The 20,827-nt window shown below is 36.7% G+C and overlaps 1 protein-coding gene across 2 annotated transcripts in view; it reads right to left on the reverse strand.

Annotated features, from left to right (window-relative positions):
- The window catches only part of LOC150106272 (actin-binding LIM protein 2-like), a 614,582-nt gene that overhangs the window by 462,691 nt on the left and 131,064 nt on the right, over nt 1–20,827 (reverse strand). For both annotated transcript variants that reach the window (XM_090392297.1, XM_090392298.1), the window contains exon 3: nt 15,146–15,329. In XM_090392297.1, coding sequence (XP_090248423.1) covers nt 15,146–15,329 — 184 coding nt within the window. The remainder of the gene's footprint in view (nt 1–15,145; nt 15,330–20,827) is intronic.

Genomic DNA, 20,827 nt, shown 5'->3' on the forward strand with positions numbered 1-20,827 from the left:
GCAAGCTTTAGATAACATTTGAATACCCTGCTGAGATTGTACTTTTTTTAGAGTGCTGCCTATTTTTTTTTTTAGGTGCCCCAGATATAAAGAACAATGATAATATTACTACAGTCAGCATGTTGAGAGGAATGTGAGGAGATGGGAGGAACAATTAATTTACTGGTGTTTTTTGGCATTGCAAACACTGGACAGTAAAGTCTGGCCAGTAAGAGGAGAAATGATTGTGGAAGAATAACATTGTTGGATAAAAATGGGAACAAAGTGACTGATGCAAAAGATATAGTGGAGTTGTTTGAGGAACACTTTATTTGGGTATTTCAGCCTGGAGAAGTAGGTTTTAATACTACATGGATAGGGCAGGTTCAAGGTTTAGTAATGCAAGAAGAGAGCGTGTTTCAAATACTGAGCACTCTGGATGTCAATAAAGCAGTGGATTTCGGCATGAGTTTTGAGAGAATGTGCTAAAGAACTGACAGTTCCCTTGACCTGGCTTTTCAATGAGAGTCTAGCCATAAGATGATACCCAAGGAGTGGAAGGAGGGTAAGATAGTGCCATTGCATAAGGATGGTAGCAGACTGTGGTGGTGAAGGTAACCCAGAGAATTGCTACAATACTGAGAAAGACACTGACCTGCAGAGATAAAAGAGTTGTCATTCCATTGTACGAGGGTGGTCTGAAAAATTTTTGGCCTCGACCATAGATGGCGTCACTATCAGCAAGATTTTTTTTCTAACTTGGTGCATCTGTCATAAGCATCTATGTGAAATTGCAAGTCATTCTAGCAAGTAGCTTGTTTTATACAGCTGTCTGAAGCAAAAGTGTTGTTTGTATCCCTTGAAATGGATAAAATTGAGTATCGCGTGGTTATAAAATTCTTTGTAAAAGAAGGTTTAACGCCAACATAAATTCATTCAAAGTTCATAAAAGTTTATGGGCACTCTTCTCCTTCTTTTTCAACAATTAAGAAATGGGCTGCCGAGTTTTAACGTGGCTGTACCAGCCTTGAAGATGATCCATGTGAAGGACGTCCAAAAAGTGTAACACCACCAGAAATCATTGATCAAGTGCATGATATGGTATTGGATGACCGGTGAGTCAAAGTGCATGAAACTGCTGAGACTATAGGCATTTTAAAAGAACATGTAGGATATATTTTGCATGAAGAATTGCAAATGAAAAAGCTTTGCACAACTCACAGCAAATCAAAAACACAGTCGAATGAAATTCTCTGAACAGTGCTTGGAGCATTTTAACAAGAATAAAACTGATTTTGTTTGTCAATTTATTACTATGGATGAGACTTGGATTCACCATTACACACCAGAATCCAAACAGTGGACTAAAGCTGGTTGTTCAGCGGAAAAGAAGACAAAGTCGGTTTCATCAGCAAGAAAGGTCATGGCATTGGTGTTTTTGGATGCTAAAGGCATTTTGTTCATTAATTATCTTGAAAAGGATAAACCAATAACTGGGGAATATTATTCTGATCTTTTAACCAGACTAGACAAAAAAAAAAATTGTGAGAAAAGACTCACAGTTTGCAGAAGAAAAAAATCATCTTTCATCAGGACAATACACCTGCCCACAAAGGTGTTTTGGCAATGGGAAAATTAAGGGATCTGCACTATGAACTGTTGGAACATCCACCCTTTTCCCCAGATTTGGCTCCCTCTGACTTCTATCTCTTCCAAAAACTAAAACTCTTCCTCGCTGGTCAGTGGTTTTCTTCAAATCAAGAGGTGATTGCAACTGTAGAGGGGTATATTTTGCAGATCTTACTGAGAACTAATACAAGGACAGGATAATGGTGCTGGAATAAATGTATTAGTCTTAAGGGAGATTATGTTGAAAAACAAAAATAATTTTGAAATTATAAATTTGTTTTTTCATTGTTAGGCTGAGAACTTTTCAGACCACCCTCGTATAAATCCCTGATCAGACCACACTTTGACTACTATTCTCAAATTTAATCTCCAGGATTTGAAGGGGATAAATTAACCATGGAAAGAGTGCAGAGGCAGATAACAAAGATTGCATGAGGACTGCACAATGTTCGCTATGAAGACAGACTGAAGGAATGTGGACTGCAGAGTTTGGTTGATATGATTGAGCCATTTAAACTGTTGAGAGGTAGTTACAGGATTGACACTGGGGGAGTTCTTTCATTTGATGGAATAGAGGGAAGGAGCTAGGACAAGGGACCATCCCTGGAAGTTTCAAAATGGAGCTGTGAGCAAGACTGAGGAATGGTTTCTTTGCATGGAGGATAGTTGAAATTTGGAATGCATTGCCTGATAGAGTCGTGAGAGCATGAACGGTCAATGAGTTCAAGGATTGGTATGGTAGACTTTGTGTTTTCTAGACTGGACCTCCCACGATGAGTCTTGTGACTCCATGAAGGCCTAAATCATCATCTTAATAATAATAAATAAAGGAGAGTTCAGCTGGAGGACACTGACTAAGAGCATTTTTTTCAAAATGCTCCATATAATTATTGGCTAGAGGGGAAGAGCCCATATTTTGCACCCTCAATAGTATATTTTCAAATGAAGTAGTCAGAATGAATGGTAAAATTAAAGATCGATTATATCTGGAGAGAAAACATTTTTTAGTAAATTTAAAGTTTAAGAAAGAAGGATTTTGGTAAAAACAGAGGTGCCCAAGCTTATCATATCCTTATCTGAAACTAAATTTTGGATTAAATATTTGGAATGAGTGGAACTTTTAATATAACAAAAATGACCTGTAAGTGGGGTTAAGGATTTAGTTAACTGCTCTTCGCCACAAAAAAAACTTCTTTTTTTTTTTAGAATCAGCAGTAGAATTAAAAAACAGACCTAATCTTAATAAATATGTTGTATTAATTTTCCCAAGATATTTGGGAAACTTTAATTCTTAGACCTCCTGTGGGAGTGCTCCTCATACAATTATAGGCTTTCAGTCTAATCCTTTCTGCTTATTATTTGTGCAAATTTGTGTGTTTTTGAAATTTTAATATTGTTTCCCTGAAGATGTCTCAATAACTGAGATGAAAAACAGGAGTGATTAAATGTGTTGTTTAATTATTTATATGTGCTGTAATTATACCATGAAACCCCATGAAACCCCATTATCAGGATTTTCATTTAAAAACATGCAGCTGAGGAATCATGGAAATACAACATCATTCTGTATTTAAGTTTAATATATCTGGAAAGGCATGTGATAAGGTGCCAAAAGAAAAGCTGTTCAGAATGATAAAATTATATGGTGTAAATGGCATGTTATATGAAGAAGTACATAGTTTATATTTGAGTTGTGAGTCAGCACTCAAAACTGAAGGCAGTGTAGGAAGATGGTTTGCTGTTAAATCAGGTATGAGGCAAGAATACACAATATTCATCATCTATATCAGTTTGTGGAAACTGGGTGTGATTGGAAATATTCACTTCAGCTCTTTACTTTATGCAGATGATGTTATAGTCTTACATAAATTCAGAACAAGTCTACAAGATTCCCTAACTAAATTGAATAACTGTTGTAATAAATTTGGTGACTATTGCTCTACCCAGTTTTGTGCAATTAGCAAACTAGATATTTTTGCTTAATTCATTCCTATATCACTGATGTACAAATTAAATAGCAGTAACCCAAGTAGAGAGCGGCATACCACTAGTTACTTGCCTTCTCTTGGATTCAATATTCTCTGATGTCCATCAGCTATCCTCTATTCCATATCACCAGCTTCAATAACCGTCCCCATTTACTCCAGTTAATGTAACCAAGTTTCTTGTGGTATTCTGCTGAATGCTTTTGCAAAGCTAAATAGTATCAGTGTTTAGCCATTTCCTTTATTGAACTCAACTGTCACTTTATTGGATTTACAAAGGCAATTTGCAGTGCCACATGCTAAGCTGATAATTAGGTTAGAGCATATGGGTCTGGATATCAATAAGTGAACTGGATTGGAGATTGGCTGTTTGATAGATGTCAGAGAGTTGTGCATGAAGAAGAAGCAGTATCAAGGAAGTTGTAACTGAAGTCCCTCAGGGCCCCATTTTGGTACCCCATATTGTTTAATCTTTATATCAACGACATTGTCAATAGATTGCAGATGATATAAAGCTGGAAAGGATTATTAGTAATAGTGCTGATGTGGCAATAATGATGCTTATTGGCACCCTTCACAAGGATGCCAATAAGCTGGACAGATGGGCAAATGAATGGGGTTATCAGTTTAATGCAATTAAATGTAAGGTCTTCCAAGCCTCTATGGAGTGCAAAGACTCATTGTGTGAGGTCAAATATTCATAAACCACAAAAGTATCATACCTTGCTTTGAACACATTCAATGTTGGAGCACTCGCTATGCATTCTGGCAATGCATTGCACTCGTTCACAACCCTCTAAGCAAAAAATCTCTTTTTCATCTCTTTACTCACATGACCCTACAGCCTCTAAGGATGATGCCTTAAAGTTTGGAATCCATTAATTACCATCAATCAGTAATCTCCAAGCTATTTCAATGCTATAATTTCAAATGCTAGCAGAACCCAGTTTTGCTAGCATTGAAATATTCAAAATAGCATTGAAGTATTCCAGTCCAAGTGGGTACCATGAAGTAGTAATACTGGAATACTGGTATTCCAGTATTACTACTACATGGTGCCCACTTGGACTGGAATACTTGGAAAAGCCTCAACAGACTACGAACAATAGGATGCTGCAAACAAAACCTCATGAAATGGGGCAACCTCACTGGACCAGATAATTGTGAGTGTGGGACAACCCAGTCCATGGAATATCTTCTTTCTTGCCGTCTTCTACAATTGCCTTGCACAAAAGACGACCTTGCATCCTGCACAGAAAAAGCAGTTGATTGCACAAGATACTGGAGGATCATTTGACCATATTTATTGTATATAACTTTTATATAGTTTCTTTTTCCTTTATATTTTATCTATATAATTTTTACCCTGTATAATTTACCTATTAAATTTAAGCTGTTCTCATTTGTAATGTATTCTAATTTGTTGTAAATAATGTTGTACCAATTACTTATTACTGTATCACTTGTGTTTGGATATGAAATAAATAAATAAATAAATTTCCAAATTCTTTCTTTTACCAACTTCTCCAATACATTAATCACCACTCCCAAGATACTAACTGGTCTCTAATTTGCTACCTCTGTCTCAGAGCTTCATTTATACAATTGAACTATTTTGTCTGCTTTCCACTCCCTTGATATCTTGCTACAGCTGAGACATAAATTACACAGCCTGGTGAGAGGAGTTGTCAACATCCCAACTAATGTAATGGCCTAATGCAAATATTTGCATTAAGGTTCTGCAATTTCCGAAGCAACTCCAATTCCTCTACCTCTATTCTCATATCAGTCAATTATGAGAATGGAGATGCTCTCCTGCTGTCACCCTACCATCAGTAATCATTAAAGTTATCCTTTTGTAATTGATCTTTTTACCCATCACATAGCAAAAGAACATTTTTTCTTTTACATGCTCAGCTAGTTTTCTCCCATAATCTGCTTATACCTTACTGATTATATATTTGGTTTTATCCTTTATCCAAGTGGATAACTTTATCCAAGTGGAAAGACTTGGATAAAGGATAAAACCAAATATATAATTAGTAGCATAGCCAAGTCAAAAAACTTATATAAACTGCTTATACCTTCTTTACATACTACTTACTCTTCTTGCTTGTGCTTTGTATAGCTCATGAGCTCGCTGACCATCTTTCTCTTTATTCAACTTTTACGATTTCCTTTTCTGTACCTACTGCTCAATGATTCTACTTGTCCATCTAACTCCTACCTGATTTTTATCTTTGAGACTCTCAGTGTACAGTCTAATTGTTCAAACATGCAACATGCTTTGACTATTTCCTATACACTACTAACAGACTTCTCCTCAAGATTCTTAAGTCATACCACCACTCTAAGTTGGTTCAAAAGTTTATCGTATTCATCTGCTCTCTAATACAACATATATCTCTTCTTATCTTGCATTTCTGGTCATCTCCAGGTTGAGATCACATTTACTCTTCAGTGAGAGACAATACAAGGGTGGTCTGAAAAGTTCTCAGCCTAACAACAAAAAAACGAATTTATAATTTGAAAATTATTTTTATTTTTCCACATAATCTCCCTTAAGACTAATACATTTATTCCAGCTATGCTCCAGCACCATTATCCAGTCCTTGTAGTAGTTCTCAGTAAGATCTGCAAAATACCCCTCTACAGCTGCAATCACCTCTTGATTCGAAGAAAAATGCTGACCAGCAAAGAAGATTTTTAGTTTTGGGAAGAGACAGAAGTCAGAGGGAGCCAAATCTGAGGAATAGGATGGATGTTGCAACAATTCATAGTGCAGATCCCTTAATTTTCCCATTGCCAAAACACCTTTGTGGGCAGGTGCATTGTCCTGATGAAAGATGATTTTTTCTTCTGCAAACCGTGTCTTTTCTCACAAATTTTTTTTTGTTTAGTCTGTTAAAAGATCAGAATAATATTCCTCCGGTTATTGTTTTACCCTTTTCAAGATAATTAATAAACAAAATACCTTTAGCATCCCAAAACACCAATGCCATGACCTTTCCTGCTGATGGAACCGACTTTGTCTTCTTTGGCATCCACTGTTCTGACTGCTGTTTGGATTCTTGTGTGAGACTTGGTGAATCCAAGTCTCATCCATAGTAATAAATCGATGCACAAAATCAGTTTTGTGTTCAGTACGGTATCATTAGCATACCTCAGATTACTGATCCATCTACCACCTATCCTAATTCTTGTCTTGAGCTCATGCAATGCTTCACGCATGATGTCCTCAGCATATATATTAAACAAATGAGGAGAAAGTAAACATCCTTGCCTAACTCCCTTTCCAACCTGAAGCCAATCGGTTAATCCAACACCTATTCTAACCATAGCTTCTAGCTCCCTGTACAAGTTGGCCAACCTGTTAGTGTGTTGAGGAAAATCCATTCTTTTCATTACTTCCCACAGTTTCACATGCTGAACACAGTCGAAATCTTTAGAGTAGTCTAAGAAGCACATTAAAAAGAGGGAGTCTAAATTCTTTATATTTTTCTATGATCTGTCTAAGGCAAAGGATCTGATCTCTGGTGTCCTTACCTTTCCTAAAACCTGCTTGTTCCTTGGGCATCTCTGCCTCAACTTTGGTCTCAATCCTATTTAGCATGGTCTTCAATAAAATTTTGCTTGCATGAGATATTAAACTAATAGTTCTATGGTTCTTGCAAGCCTTAATATCTCCCTTCTTATGTAGTGGTATGAAAACTGACTTCTTCCATCCTCTAGGCCATAATCCTGTCTGCCATATCCTTGTAATCAATCTATGAAACACTCTTATCTCTCCATCTCCTGTGGCCTTAATTAACCTCTGCTAGGATTCCATCTACACCTGGGGCTTTATTGCTATTAAGCTGCTTAACTGCTCTTTCAACTTCATGCCTAAGTGGAAGAGGTTCCAAATTGAAATTTTCTTGGTGAGAGGGGCTCCTCCAAATTTTCTTTATCCACTCTATTGTACAGTTCCTCATGATATTCTTCACATCTGGTTTTGATTTTCAATTCTTCTGTTAGTAATGCTCCATTCCTGTCTTTGATGGCATTCATTTTGGGCTTAAACTTGTGCTTTAGGTCATGAACTAAATAAAGCATCCTTTTATAATTGTGCCTCCTCATCTGGAACTCCATCTTTTCACATTTTTTAGTATAAAACTTTTCCTTGTCCTGCTTGATGGCTCTTCTGACATCTTTATGTAATCTCTTATATTCTTCAGTCCCTGTGTCTCTTTGTTTTTCCAACTGCCTTCTATTGATTAGTTTCCATGTTGAATTTGATATCCATGGGTCTTTTGGTTCTTCTTATTGGGCTGAGATACTTGTTGGCTATATCCTGTATTATCACCTTGACTCCTTCCTAAAGCATTTCTGGTAATTTCTCCTCAATAATCCCCAAAAAATCTTCCAAATGAATTGATGTTTCTTCTGTGAATCCACTAGGAAGGGCTGTCGCCAGATCAGATCATGCCTTGAGGCAAACAATTAAATAGTGCCCCTATTTTTGTTTTTATTACAAGAGAAACATTAATGCAAAATGATTGCATAATAATATTAATTAAATGTTTGCTCTATGGGGATATCACACAATAAAGCTGTTTATAAGCTCTTCTAAATTTAAATTATAAGCTATGTCCACCTCTATCGATACAGTTGCTAGACCAAGCAATTTTTCTTAGGTCATTGCTGTTCAGAAATAATTTTTAATCAGTTTAAGTTTGGAAAAACATCTTTCCGCACTTACTACGCTAACAATTCCTGTTAGAGTAACAATAGTGCCTACCACAATATGGTTGAACGAGTGCCCTTATTAAGCTGCACCATGAGGCAGGCTGCCTCTATGCTACAGCCTGTCGACGGTACTGCCACTAGGAATTAATCTAGTGCAGTGGTCGCCAAAGTGATCGATATCGACCCCCAGGTCGATATAACATTGTTAGGGGTCGATTCGGGCTCAGGGGTTGATAAAAAAATATAAGACATCATTGTACAGGTAATATTTAATTCGGTTAACTTGGATTACCTCCATCCTGAATGACAACGCAATTAAGAGTGAATCGTAGGAACAGTGACATGAATAAGACCTGTAAGATGGAGCAAGGTCATGAAAATAGTTACGGAGGCCAATCAAGTAGGCCAAAATGACGTATTTACCAATAAACGGATGTGAGTGGTTCCTGCTCAGCCGGCACGGCGGGAGCGAGATGGTAACACATGCGCGGTTGCTTATTTACTTATACTTAAACGTATTCGATCCAGTCTCATTTTTGCACATCAACATACAAGTGGGCCTTAATGTTCTAAAATTCATCAACATACATATTATAATTCAATCGTTATTCATTCACGAACTAAACTTCTCTATGCTGAAGAATTGAGAAGGGCTGGTAGTAATACCAGTGATATTAATACCAGTAGTTTATTAATACCAGTATATTAATATCACTAGTAATACCAGTGATATTACTAGTGATACTTGTAGAGAGGCTTATATGCTGGTTAAACATGATAACTAATAATTAAGGAATTGACAGCGTACACTAGAAATATAAATTAAATAAACTTTAATATATACTTTCCGATATTTCGGCAAACGTCACGTTGCCATCTTCTTGGGAACTTAATACAAAGACAAGTGCACGCAAATACTACATAACAGCAAATGAGAACCGAAGCTAGGAAGCTACCGTTTTTCTAAAGTCCTGATGGTGCCCCCCTGGCGGGCAATATTGGTAGTTCTTGGCCTTTGGGGCTGAAGTTCTTCTGATAAATGTTTCCCAAATTTGGGGCAGTCTCATGCATCCAAATTTGTTGAGGTTTGGCATGTTCCTAAGGGCTGAGGCTGATTCCATGAATAGTCTTTCATATTTGAACTTGCTGTGGTGTATTACTGTGGCTTTCTTCCATCTTATTCTGTGGCGAGTATCCAGAGCGTGGTCTGCAAGCCCAGAGTGGCAGTACTGGTGAAATCGGATGTAATCCTTGTGTTCTGAGATTCTGATATTTGCTGTCCTGCCTGTTTGGCCAAAGTAGGACAATTTACAGCTGCAAGGGACCTGGTATACACCAGGTAGGTCTAGGGGAAATGGTTGGTCTTTAGTGCAGCGGATAAGGGATGCCAATTTTCTATATGGTCTGTAACAAACCATATAGAACATGTAACAAACCATATAGAACCATGTAACAAACCATATTGTTACAGACCATATAGAAAATTGGCATCCCTTATCTGCTCCACTAAAGACCAACCACTTCCCCTAGACATACCTGGTGTATACCAGGTCCCTTGCAGCTGTAAATTGTCCTACTTTGGCCAAACAGACAGGACAGCAAATATCAGAATCTCAGAACACAAGGATTACATCCGATTTCACCAGTACACTCTGGGCTTGCAGACCACGCTCTGGCTACTCGCCACAGAATAAGATGGAAGAAAGCCACAGTAATACACCACAGCAAGTTCAAATATGAAAGACTATTCATGGAATCAGCCCCAGCCCTTAGGAACATGCCAAACCTCAACAAATTTGGATGCATGAGACTGCCCCAAATTTGGAAAACATTTATCAGAAGCACTTCAGCCCAAAGGCCAAGAACTACCAATATAACCCGCCAGGGGGCACCATCAAGACTTTAGGAAAATGGTAGCTTCCTAGCTTCGGTTCTCATTTGCTGTTATGTAGTACTTGCGTGCACTTGTCTTTGTATTAAGTTCCTAAGAAGATGGCAACGTGACGTTTGCCGAAATATCGGAAAGTATATATTAAAGTTTATTTAATTTATATTTCTAGTGTACGCTGTCAATTCCTTAATTATTAGTTATCATTACTAGTGATAGTAATAGTAGTAGTAATAGTAATATAATAATATATACTATATTATACATACAATAAATACTGTAAACTATAAAATAAACAATCTAAAAACTCACATAAGCATCTTTTTTGCTTGTCCTATTATAATTATGTAATAGTAAAATAGAGGGGATCGATAAAACATCAAGAAACTCTTGAAGGGGTCGACGGTCAAAGAAGTTTGGCAACCCCTGATCTAGTGGGATGTGTCTGATTTGGTAGTTTTTGGAGTCTTAGTTTGGCTCTAACTAGATGGTCTTTACCACAATCTGCTCCAGGACAAGTATGCACATCATGGATGGTTGTCTTTCACCACTGGAGAGCCAAGATGTAATCAATCTGGTGCCTTGACTTATCATTATTAGATATCCAAGTATAGGTCCATCGTTGGTGTTTCTGGAAGCAGGTATTGGTAATAACTAATCTGTTAACATGGGCAAATTCCAACAGTCTTTCACCATAGGTGTTACATTCACCCAGACCAAACCTACCACACTCTGGACTAACTCTCATACTCTTTCCAACTTCTGCATTTAAGGTCCCTAAGATGTAAAGTAGGCAGTCCAAAATAGTCTGCAAGTTTTCATAGAATTCCTCACTCTCTTTATCAAGCCTATGCATGTGTGGGTGCATAAACTACCACAATTGGTAGTTTATGCACCTACACACTGGTAGGCTGAGCCTTAAGTCTAATAGAAAGTATCCTATCATTAATATATCATTATTATATATTAATATATAATATATAATATAATACTGAGTTATAACCAAGGAGGCTTCTTGCCTGAGCTGTCTTCATTATCACAGCTACCCCATGATGCTATGCTTTGAGTCACCTCCTGAGTAAACAACTAGCTTACCATCCTGTCTTTTGGAGTGACCTTCTCCATTCCATCTGATCTCTTTAATTCCCAGAATGTCAATTTTATACCTATACATCTCTTTACAGACAATCTCAAGAGCAACCATCTGTAGACCACAAAAATTCCCTTCTAAGATTAATCCTATACCTTCTGTGTTCCTCATTCAAAATATCACTGACTTTTGTTGGAGACTGTAATATACTTCTTGAACAGGTGAGCCCTGAATGTGGCTCTGATTATTCTGCATGACAACCAATGCAGCATGAGATGTATTATAAGGCACAACCATATTAGCATTTTGGAGTGAAGCCACTGCAAGAAAAAAGTGGTAGGGTTGCAGGGGCCCTTTCCATATATCTGGGAAGTTTTGTCCCCAATTCATCCCATGTTGGTCAGGTGGGTTAGAATTTCTGCCTACTAGGTTAGGCAGATTCCCACTGCATAAGAGGAAATGAAATAACCAAATAGGAAACATTCATCCCTAGCTCTCGAATACTCTAATAGCATTGGGAAGAAGGAGCAAGAAGAAAAGAAAGAAGGAAAGAAAAAAAACGGCAGAGGATCAGTTGACCAGTCTACAGATAACATAACAGATGTATATTACATGAAGTAAGGCATATTCTAGCATCTGATACCTCGGGTTTGCCATGCCCGTACTCACTAAAGTGAGCCATTGAGGAACAACTGTAAGCATAAAAAAATAAAATAAAACATAATATTTAGTTTAATATACACTATAGAATAATATCATACTATAAGAGAGGATGACTTAATTGTGAGCAAGCAGGAAGTATATAAGGAAATAAATAAGCTTCATATCAATAAGGCAATAGGATTTGATGACAGATTGCCACGTGCCTTAAGGGAATGTTCCAGGGAGTTGGCAGCAGCATTGGCATGCCTGTTTAACACCCCAACCATGACGTCTATAGACGTCCAGCAAAATCTGGATACGATTCTATAACAAATATTGAATAACATGGATAAAAAATACAATTTGGTCTCACTATTTCATCCACCACGGTCGGTAGAGAGGTTAATAAGTCTTTAAACAGCACAGGTTCCAAGAGAGTGGAAAGAAGGTAAAATTGTTCCATGCATAAAGGTGGTGATAAGGCAGTGACTACAAGTTATAGTCCAATCTTTATATCTGGAGTTGTGGTTAAGGTATTAGAGAGGGATTAGTGAGGACTAGAATACAGAACTGGGTTAATAACAGCAGTATTCTCTGTGATTATCAGCATGGGTTTGTTGAAGGGAGATCATGATTTACCAACTTAGTTATGTACTATCACAAAGTGACAAATGTGTTGGAAGAAGGATACATATACAGTGGTATACTTAGATTTTGTAAAAGCTTTTGATAGACTGCCATACAACAGATGTTATATAAATTGAAATGGATGAGACTGGATAACAGACTAGTGAGATGGATGGGTGACTGGATGTCAGATAGGTATCAGAAAGTTGTAAATGGGGGTGCAGTATCCCAAAAGAAGAGTCACTAGTGATGTGCTGTAGGAGTTTGTATTTGGACCATTGTTGTTAAACTTGTATATGAATGATATTGGGATGGATTTAACTGGTGATTAGCAACTATTTGCAGATTATGCAAAACTGGGAGAAAAATGCAGAATCAAGCAGAAGTGGCCTTACATGAGGTCTTTAATAAGTTGTATGAATGGGCAGGTAAGTGGAATCGTAGTTCAATGTTGCAGAGTGTAAGGCTTCAAAATTTGGCATGTAACAATGGGATGCAAAGTATACACTTACCAGGGAAACTTTGAAGATAGGAGATGAGAGATCTGCCGAGACCTGAAATTCAAGGGCCACATTCAGGGACAATGATGGACCTTGATGTGTAGAAATAAAGAGGCCATGATTCCACTGAATAAGGCCTTAATCTGGCATCATGCAGATTATTGTGCAAAGATTTGGTCTCCCCATTTTCATGGTGGTGATGAGGATATATTTGAAAGGGTTCAGAGAAGAAAGACTAAGGTGGTAAATGATCTTTGGAATGTGAAGTATGAAGACATTAAAGGAATGTAATTTGCAAAGCCTCATGAACAGGAGGAGGGGGAAGGATATAATTCACACACATATAAGTTGGTAAGGAGTTGTTACCAGGTTAACATGGAAGAAAATTTTCATAGAATGGGAGAAGGGATATAATAGAACAAGGATATCCCTGTAAACTGCAAAGGAAGAGAGTGAATCAAGGAGTGAAGAGAAGGTTCTTTGCTTGGAGAGTTGTTGGTGGTGGAATGCATTGCCTGAGTGTGTTGTGAATGTGTTGCAGACACACTGAATGAGTTGAAGGCACAGTTGCATGAGTTTTGTGTGTGATAGTGTGTACCTCCCGTGATGAGTCTGACTCCATGAAGGTCAGATGTTAATAGAAAAAAAAAGTAATAATCTTCTTCTTCTTTGTCTATGATCTCTTGTACTTTTAAGTGTCGAGATAAAAGTAATAATAATAATATTAATTTTTATGTACGTTCCCTTAATTAGCACTACACTGCCTAATCCTACTGGTGTATCTACATGAAGCTCTTGAAAAATCTTTTAGCACCTCTAAGCTCATCTACCTGTATTTTTTTTTATCTACTTTCCTTTTGTCTGTTAACACGTTCACTGCCAACTACGAGTATACTCGTAGTGGGTAAACCTGCTTCACAAGCCAGCTACGAGTATACTCGTATGACGCTTACCGCCGGGAACGAGATTATTGTAGTGACCTTGAAGAAGTGAAAATGCTTGGCTTGTGGGGCTAGCATCAAAACTGTGTATTCTCATAGACCGTATATGCTCTGTACAAGCCAACTACGAGTATACTCGTAGGACGCTTACCTCCGGTAACGAGATTATCATACTGACCTTGAAGAAGTAAAATTGCTCGGCGTAGGGGAACAGACCATGCCGAAGTAGCGTGGCAGCGAACGTGTTAAAAAACAAAAGAAAAGAAAACTAAGAGTTTGCAGTTTTTACTTTATGATTTTATTCAACCTTCCTCCCATGCAATTTATCCTCTAACTTTGGGAATGCAAATGCAATCCAATATTATTTCTTTGGACTTGGCTCCCTTTCCTTTTGGTCACTACCATGCAGTATTAGCTCCTTTACTCTGCAGTAGCCTATGCCAAGACAGTGCATTATTAATATAACTCCTAAGATTATCAGAATTACCTGCTTCAAGTCAGTCATTTCAACATTTATTTATTTTTTTTTTTTAAATTAAAGTTTCTACCACCTACCAAATCAGAGCTATATTATGACTCTCTCTCTCTCTCTCACACACACACACACACACACACACATACACACACACACACACATGTGCTTACACTCTTTTTTGATATCCTTCCTTCAAAAAAAAACAAAAACTAAAGAGATGGTTATATTTTCTTATCTAAAATTTAAGTCCAATTCTACACATTTCACTATCATACTGTTTACTAACACTGACTATATTCTTGGCTTTCCTATATTATAATACCTTATTAACTGGCTTATTCTTCCTCTCAAACTTGTGTTTCGCTACTCCAACAACATACGTAAAACTCATGTAACATTAGTTATATTTTGCTGCAAGTCATGTGTGCCAACTACACTCCTGAATATCTCACAGATTCAGTATCTCCCCTCCTTATACACACACAAACACACCTATCCACTTACATATACAAACCCACTTTCAACACTTACTCATTTGTATCCTCACAAGGAAATCATCACATAACAAATTCAAACAAATATCCAACCAATACTGCATCTATGCACTGCTTGTTGGAAAATAATGAAAAGAAAAAAAAATAATAAACCATCTCAAGCTTACCTACACCTGGCACAAGCAAAACATTTTTGATGGTATGTATTTCCAAGAGCTGTGACTACTTCTCCTTCAACATAGTGACCACAACCTGCACATTTTGTACCATAATTTTTCTGATAATCCTTAGTACAAAAGTATCTTCCATCCTTAAAGAAAAATCCTCCATGGGCAAGAGAGGAAGAACAGACTATAAATGGATATATAAATATTTAATGAAACAGATATATCAAGAGGATTTAACAAAAATTAGTGAGTTTTTTTTTTTTTTCAATTTATAAAATCTGTTATGTACTCTCCACACAAGTTTATGTGTTCTTTCATTCATGTATAGTTTCATCAAAATAATCATTTAATGTTACATAAATTTCAAACATCTATGAATGAACATATAATCTCATTATAACTAAGCTGAAAATTAGATGAATAAAAACACTTTACATATTAACAAGGTTTTCTTTTCAAAGAAACAATTTAATGGCTAACCTTGCTGCATTGTACATTATCCAAACTAAAGCCTCTATTTATCTAGACAATATCCGATAGTTTTATTTATTTGTTATCTCAAACAGTAGTATCGTATCACATATTGCACAGTCACTGTACTGTAAGTGGTTTAGAATACAAATGAGCTGGAATGAATGAGCAAACTCATAAATGAATGTGAACAGGGAATTTAAAAAAGATGCATAAAAAACTCAGTTTTCCAAATGCATAAAAGCATCATTATGATAAATGTTTTTTTTTAATTGTAATATTTTCTGAAAGCAAATTAGAGCACTTTTTAATGATAAAAGTAATATTGGCTATTGAAAATTTTTTCACACCTATTAAATACAAATTATCCATAATTGGAACTATCTGTCAGGTGAGTGCAGTGTCATTATTGCACTTGCCTGAAAGTGTATTTAATAACTTTATGGTTATTAAATACTATTAAGATTTGAAGGCACAATCAAAAGAAAAACAAACTAGCCTTAAAATAATAATTGGTACTTAGGAGTAGGTACCAGGAAGAAGTTGCTAGTTGGCTAACTAAAATATAGTTAAGTGAATGCACATAGTGCTGTTCAAGGAGTCAGATGATATATATTAATCCATTCAAGGATTTGTTAACTGAGTATTTGGTTATTTAAAGGTCAGATAATGAAAGATTACTGTATCTCCCACCCACCTTTCACAAAAACATTTCTTGACTGACTACCTCTCAAATCAGTATCTCATAATCACTCTTGCAAACTGGTGGCAACTACTAATACCTCATTCACAACCACAACACGCATAAACCTTGCATTACCTCGATTCACATGCTACTTGAGTGTGAGAGAGAGAGAGAGAGTTATCCTTCAAAAACTCTACAGATTCTCTCTCTTTCAATTTCCATGCACTATCTACTCTTTCCAATATATCATGATAAGAATTAGTATCAGTACAATAACGTGTTGTGCCTAATAAAAAGGACAATCATTTTCTCTTTCTGAAACACTATCTCTACATTCACTGATTAATTCCTCTGTCTTCTTTTTTTTGCTTGCTTATTCATAAGAAAAAAATTATCTTAATCAAATCGTGATATATACCCTTAAGGGATTGACATAGGAAAAATTGCATTATTACTAGTTTCCTATCAACAGTTTTGTCCAAATGAATCTATCAATTGACAGAAATCCACTACTGTCAGATCTTATATTTTCGTTTTTAACTATATCAATCCATTTAGTCCTAGTCATTCTGTGGGTTTGTTCAATCAATTCTAGCACACCAAACACCTACTTTGCTACTCTTTCCTCTTCCATTCCATTTAAATGATCACATGTTGTATATTGATAATAATACAGATGATTATAGTAGATCAGTCATTCTTGCATAATGAGGCCTACGGAGTATCCATAACGCCATAACTATAGAATCATGCCTGTACCAAAGTAAAAATTTAATTTATTATGCAGATATTGCAAGATATCATCAGTGAAAACAGTGAACAACTATAAGGAATTTGAATGAAGAAACAGTAGAGAGCATGCATTGAATTGGATTCCCTCTATGTATACAGCTGCATATTCGTGGGTTAAAACTATTGGGCTGAAAATAAATTAAAATAGATTAGTTAAAAAATAAAATATAAGAGATTACAAATTTATTTAATACAGCTGAGGATAACATTTCACATACTTTTGTAATAGAATTGAACATGAATAGAACAGAACTAAACTGAAGCAGATAGGATTGGATGATAGACTAGTCAGATGGATAGGTGAATGAATGGCTATCAACAGGTATCAGCAAGTTTTGTAGAGGGGGGGGGCACTATCTCAAAAGAGAAAATTCACTGTATAGCAACAGTCAGTTTTAGGACCATTGTTATTTAATTTTTCTGTTAACGACATTGGGTTGAATATCATCAGAAGATGCCTTAAAAGAATACTGAGAAAAATGTTCGAGAGCTAAGCTGTGTGTAAAATTAGCTAAACAAAAGTCATGGGAAAACTTTGGTAAGAATATGAAAAATAAATATCAGGAAGGTGGCAAAATGTTCTGGAGACTATTGAAGAAGCTTAGAAATGGAGGAAAGAGTATTGTAAAAAGAATAAAAGATGATAAAGATGACATGAAAGCCAAACATAAAAATATAGATAGTATATTGGTTATGGATCAGAGATTGGCTCTCTGAATGATACCAGCAGGTTGTGTGTGATGGAGCAGTATCTCAAAAAAGAAGGGTAACTAGTGTGTGCCCCAGGGTTCTGTTCTTGGGCCCCTGCTGTTTAACTTGTTTGTAAACGATATATCATGTGGACTGACTGGGATCTTCAGTTATTTGCTAATGATGCAAAATTGGGAAGAATTATAAGTAGCACTGCTGATGCTGAATCCCTTCAGGAAGATTTGAATAGACTTTTTACTTGGACAAAAGAGTGGGGTTGTAGTTTTAATATCAAAAAGTGCAAGGTGTTGCATCTTGGAGTGCAGAAACATAAGGCTGTGTACTATATCGATGGTGAGGTACTTCAGGAAGTGGATGAGATTAGAGATCTGGGAGTGATGGTTGACAGTAGACTGAAGTTTAGAGGGCATATTGTTAGTGTTGCAAAAGTTGCACATCGTAGTACTGCTATGATAAGAAGTACTCTAACATGCAAGGATAAGGAAGTGGTTGTGCCACTGTATAAGGCACTGGTCAGATCACATTTGGACTATTGTGCTCAGATCTGGTCACCTGGTTTTCAATGTGATGTGGAGACATTGGAGAGGGTAAAGACACGAGTGACTAAAAGAATATTAGGAGTTTTGAATGCTGGCTATGGAGAGAGGTTACAGAAATGTGGATTGCAGAGTTTGGTGGATAGGATGAAGAGAGATGATATGATAGACATGTTTAAGTTAGTGAGAGGATTTTCTCAGATTAAATCAGAGGGGAATATTAAAAGAGTAGAAGGTGAGAGGGGAGGAACCAGAGATCATTCCTGGAGGTTATGTAAGAATGTGGTGAAGAAGGGTGTGAGGAGTAGATTTTTTACATGGAGAATTGTCAGTGAATGGAATGCATTACCAGAATGTGTTGTTAATGCAAGGAGTGTTAAAGATTTTAAGATTCTATATGATAAATATGTTGTCAGTTAAATGAACCTCCCATGATGAGTCTGTTGACTCAATGGAGGGTGTAATAATAATAATAATAATAATAATAATAATAATATCCTAGATGTCTGGAGTAATTACTTTGAAAGACTGTTAAACAAAGCATGTAGTGATATAACTGAACTACAAAATTTTCAGGAGGAATGCAAAGAGGAGTTCAATACTTGGTGTAGAAAAAGCTGCCAAAAACTTCAAACGTGAAAAGGCAGCTGGAGTAGACGATATTTGACCAGAAAGGCTTAAGTATGGAGGTATACATGTTTTGCAGTGGTTATGCTGCATAATTCAGAGGGCCTGGTCAGAAGGTTGAATTCCAGTTAATTGGAGAAAAGCTCTCATAGTACCCATTTATACAAAAGGGAATAAAATTGAATGTGAGAATTACAGAGGAATTTCTCTCCTAAGTGTTCCAGGTAAGATTTTATGCAAGCATACTGGAGGGACTCATGGTGTGTAGTGTTGTTGAGAGCTCCTGATAAGATGAGTGCTATTTTAAGTTATCATTGACAATTTTGCTTGAATATTCTGCAGTTTTGTTTGCTTTCGTATCTTAGTGTGTCTCTTTGTGTGTTTTTGGTGTTGTTTCAATTATTAATTTGATAAGATACGATAGAAGTATACACATGACTCTGGTAAGAAGGAAAATGGTGGCTAGTAATAATGGTTCGCCATCTTTGTTCAATAATTGTAACATAAAGGAGATTATTCAGTGTAGTATCTGCGAAATGTATGCGTTGCAGAGAGCGGTTGGAGTATGGTCAGATGATGATAATGGAGTGTGTACAGAAAATGTAAGGAAAACGAGGAATTAAAGTGTGTTTCAGGTCGTGAGTGTGATAATTTTTCAAATTTCAGAATGTAGAAAATAGCGATATAATAAGAAATTGCGAGGTTGTACCAGACAGCTGTGAGGGCGGCGTAGAAAGTGAGAATGAAGGTATTAATACAGAGCAAATTAATGGTTTAACAGATAATAAAAAAGATGAAATAGACGCAATGAGTGAGATTGCGCGGTTGACCAGAGCAATACATAGAGCAAAGCGGCAGCTGGAGCATATGCACAAATGTGTACCGCGTGTACCAGCCAATAAACGGCAAAAGTATGATAAGAGAAATAAGAGTATGATTGTGAAAGACTGTAACGACTGTATGGAGAGTCGTTAATATGAGGTGTGAAAGTAAAGAATTTGACAAAATTGTACCAACCTGGTGCGGCCTTTAAGGACGTAAGTGAGTCTGTTAGGGAGCAAAAGCAAAGGGCGAAAGAAATAATATTGGTGGCAGGTACGAATGATTTGAAAGGAGATAAAATGGAAATAATAGAGGACTTGAATGAATTGTTTGAGGTAGCAAAAGAGAAGAGTGAGAGAGTTAGGATGATTAGTCTTTTGCTATGGTATGAGAGTGAAGAGTTTAGAAGGAGGGCCATAATTGCAAATGACTTTATGCGTGGGTTATGCAGAATGAGTAGTGTTGAAGTTGTGGACGTGTGGAGTGAGTTCGATGGGCGAAAAGATCTATATAAGATGAATGGTTTGTATTTGAATGGATTCTGTGTAAGGAGACATGAAAAAGTGTTGTTGAATGAAGTGGATATGCAGAATTAGGGAAATTAGATTTATTGAGGGAGGGGGAAGTAGATATGCAGACCTTAGGGAGGCAGTTGAGTGTATAAATGAGTATAATATGGCCGAGCGAATAAGAAGGACAACAAATCAAAATGGGACAGTTAGTATAAGGCATCAAGGTAGGGATGGTGCTAAAGGGGGGGTCTGCAATTCATGTATACTAATGCTAGGAGTATTAGGAACAAGACGGAAGAATTTTTTGGCCTTCGTTGGCACTTCCAGACCAGGTTATGGGCATTAGTGAAACATGGCTGACTGAAGATGATATAGCTAGTGGGATTGAATGTGAAGGGTATAGTGAGTTCAGGAATGACAGTGAGAATAAAATGGGGGAGGAGTATTATTGATGATAGCCGATGAGCTGCAGCCAAGGAGAATAGGAGTTGAATTGCAGGATAGAGAAAAGAGCACATTTGAGGCC

Source organism: Typopeltis vanoorti, chromosome 5 (assembly GCF_054136105.1).
Source record: "Typopeltis vanoorti isolate ZY-2024b chromosome 5, IOZ_Tvanoo_1.0, whole genome shotgun sequence".
Classification (NCBI taxonomy): Eukaryota; Metazoa; Arthropoda; class Arachnida; order Uropygi; family Thelyphonidae; genus Typopeltis; species Typopeltis vanoorti.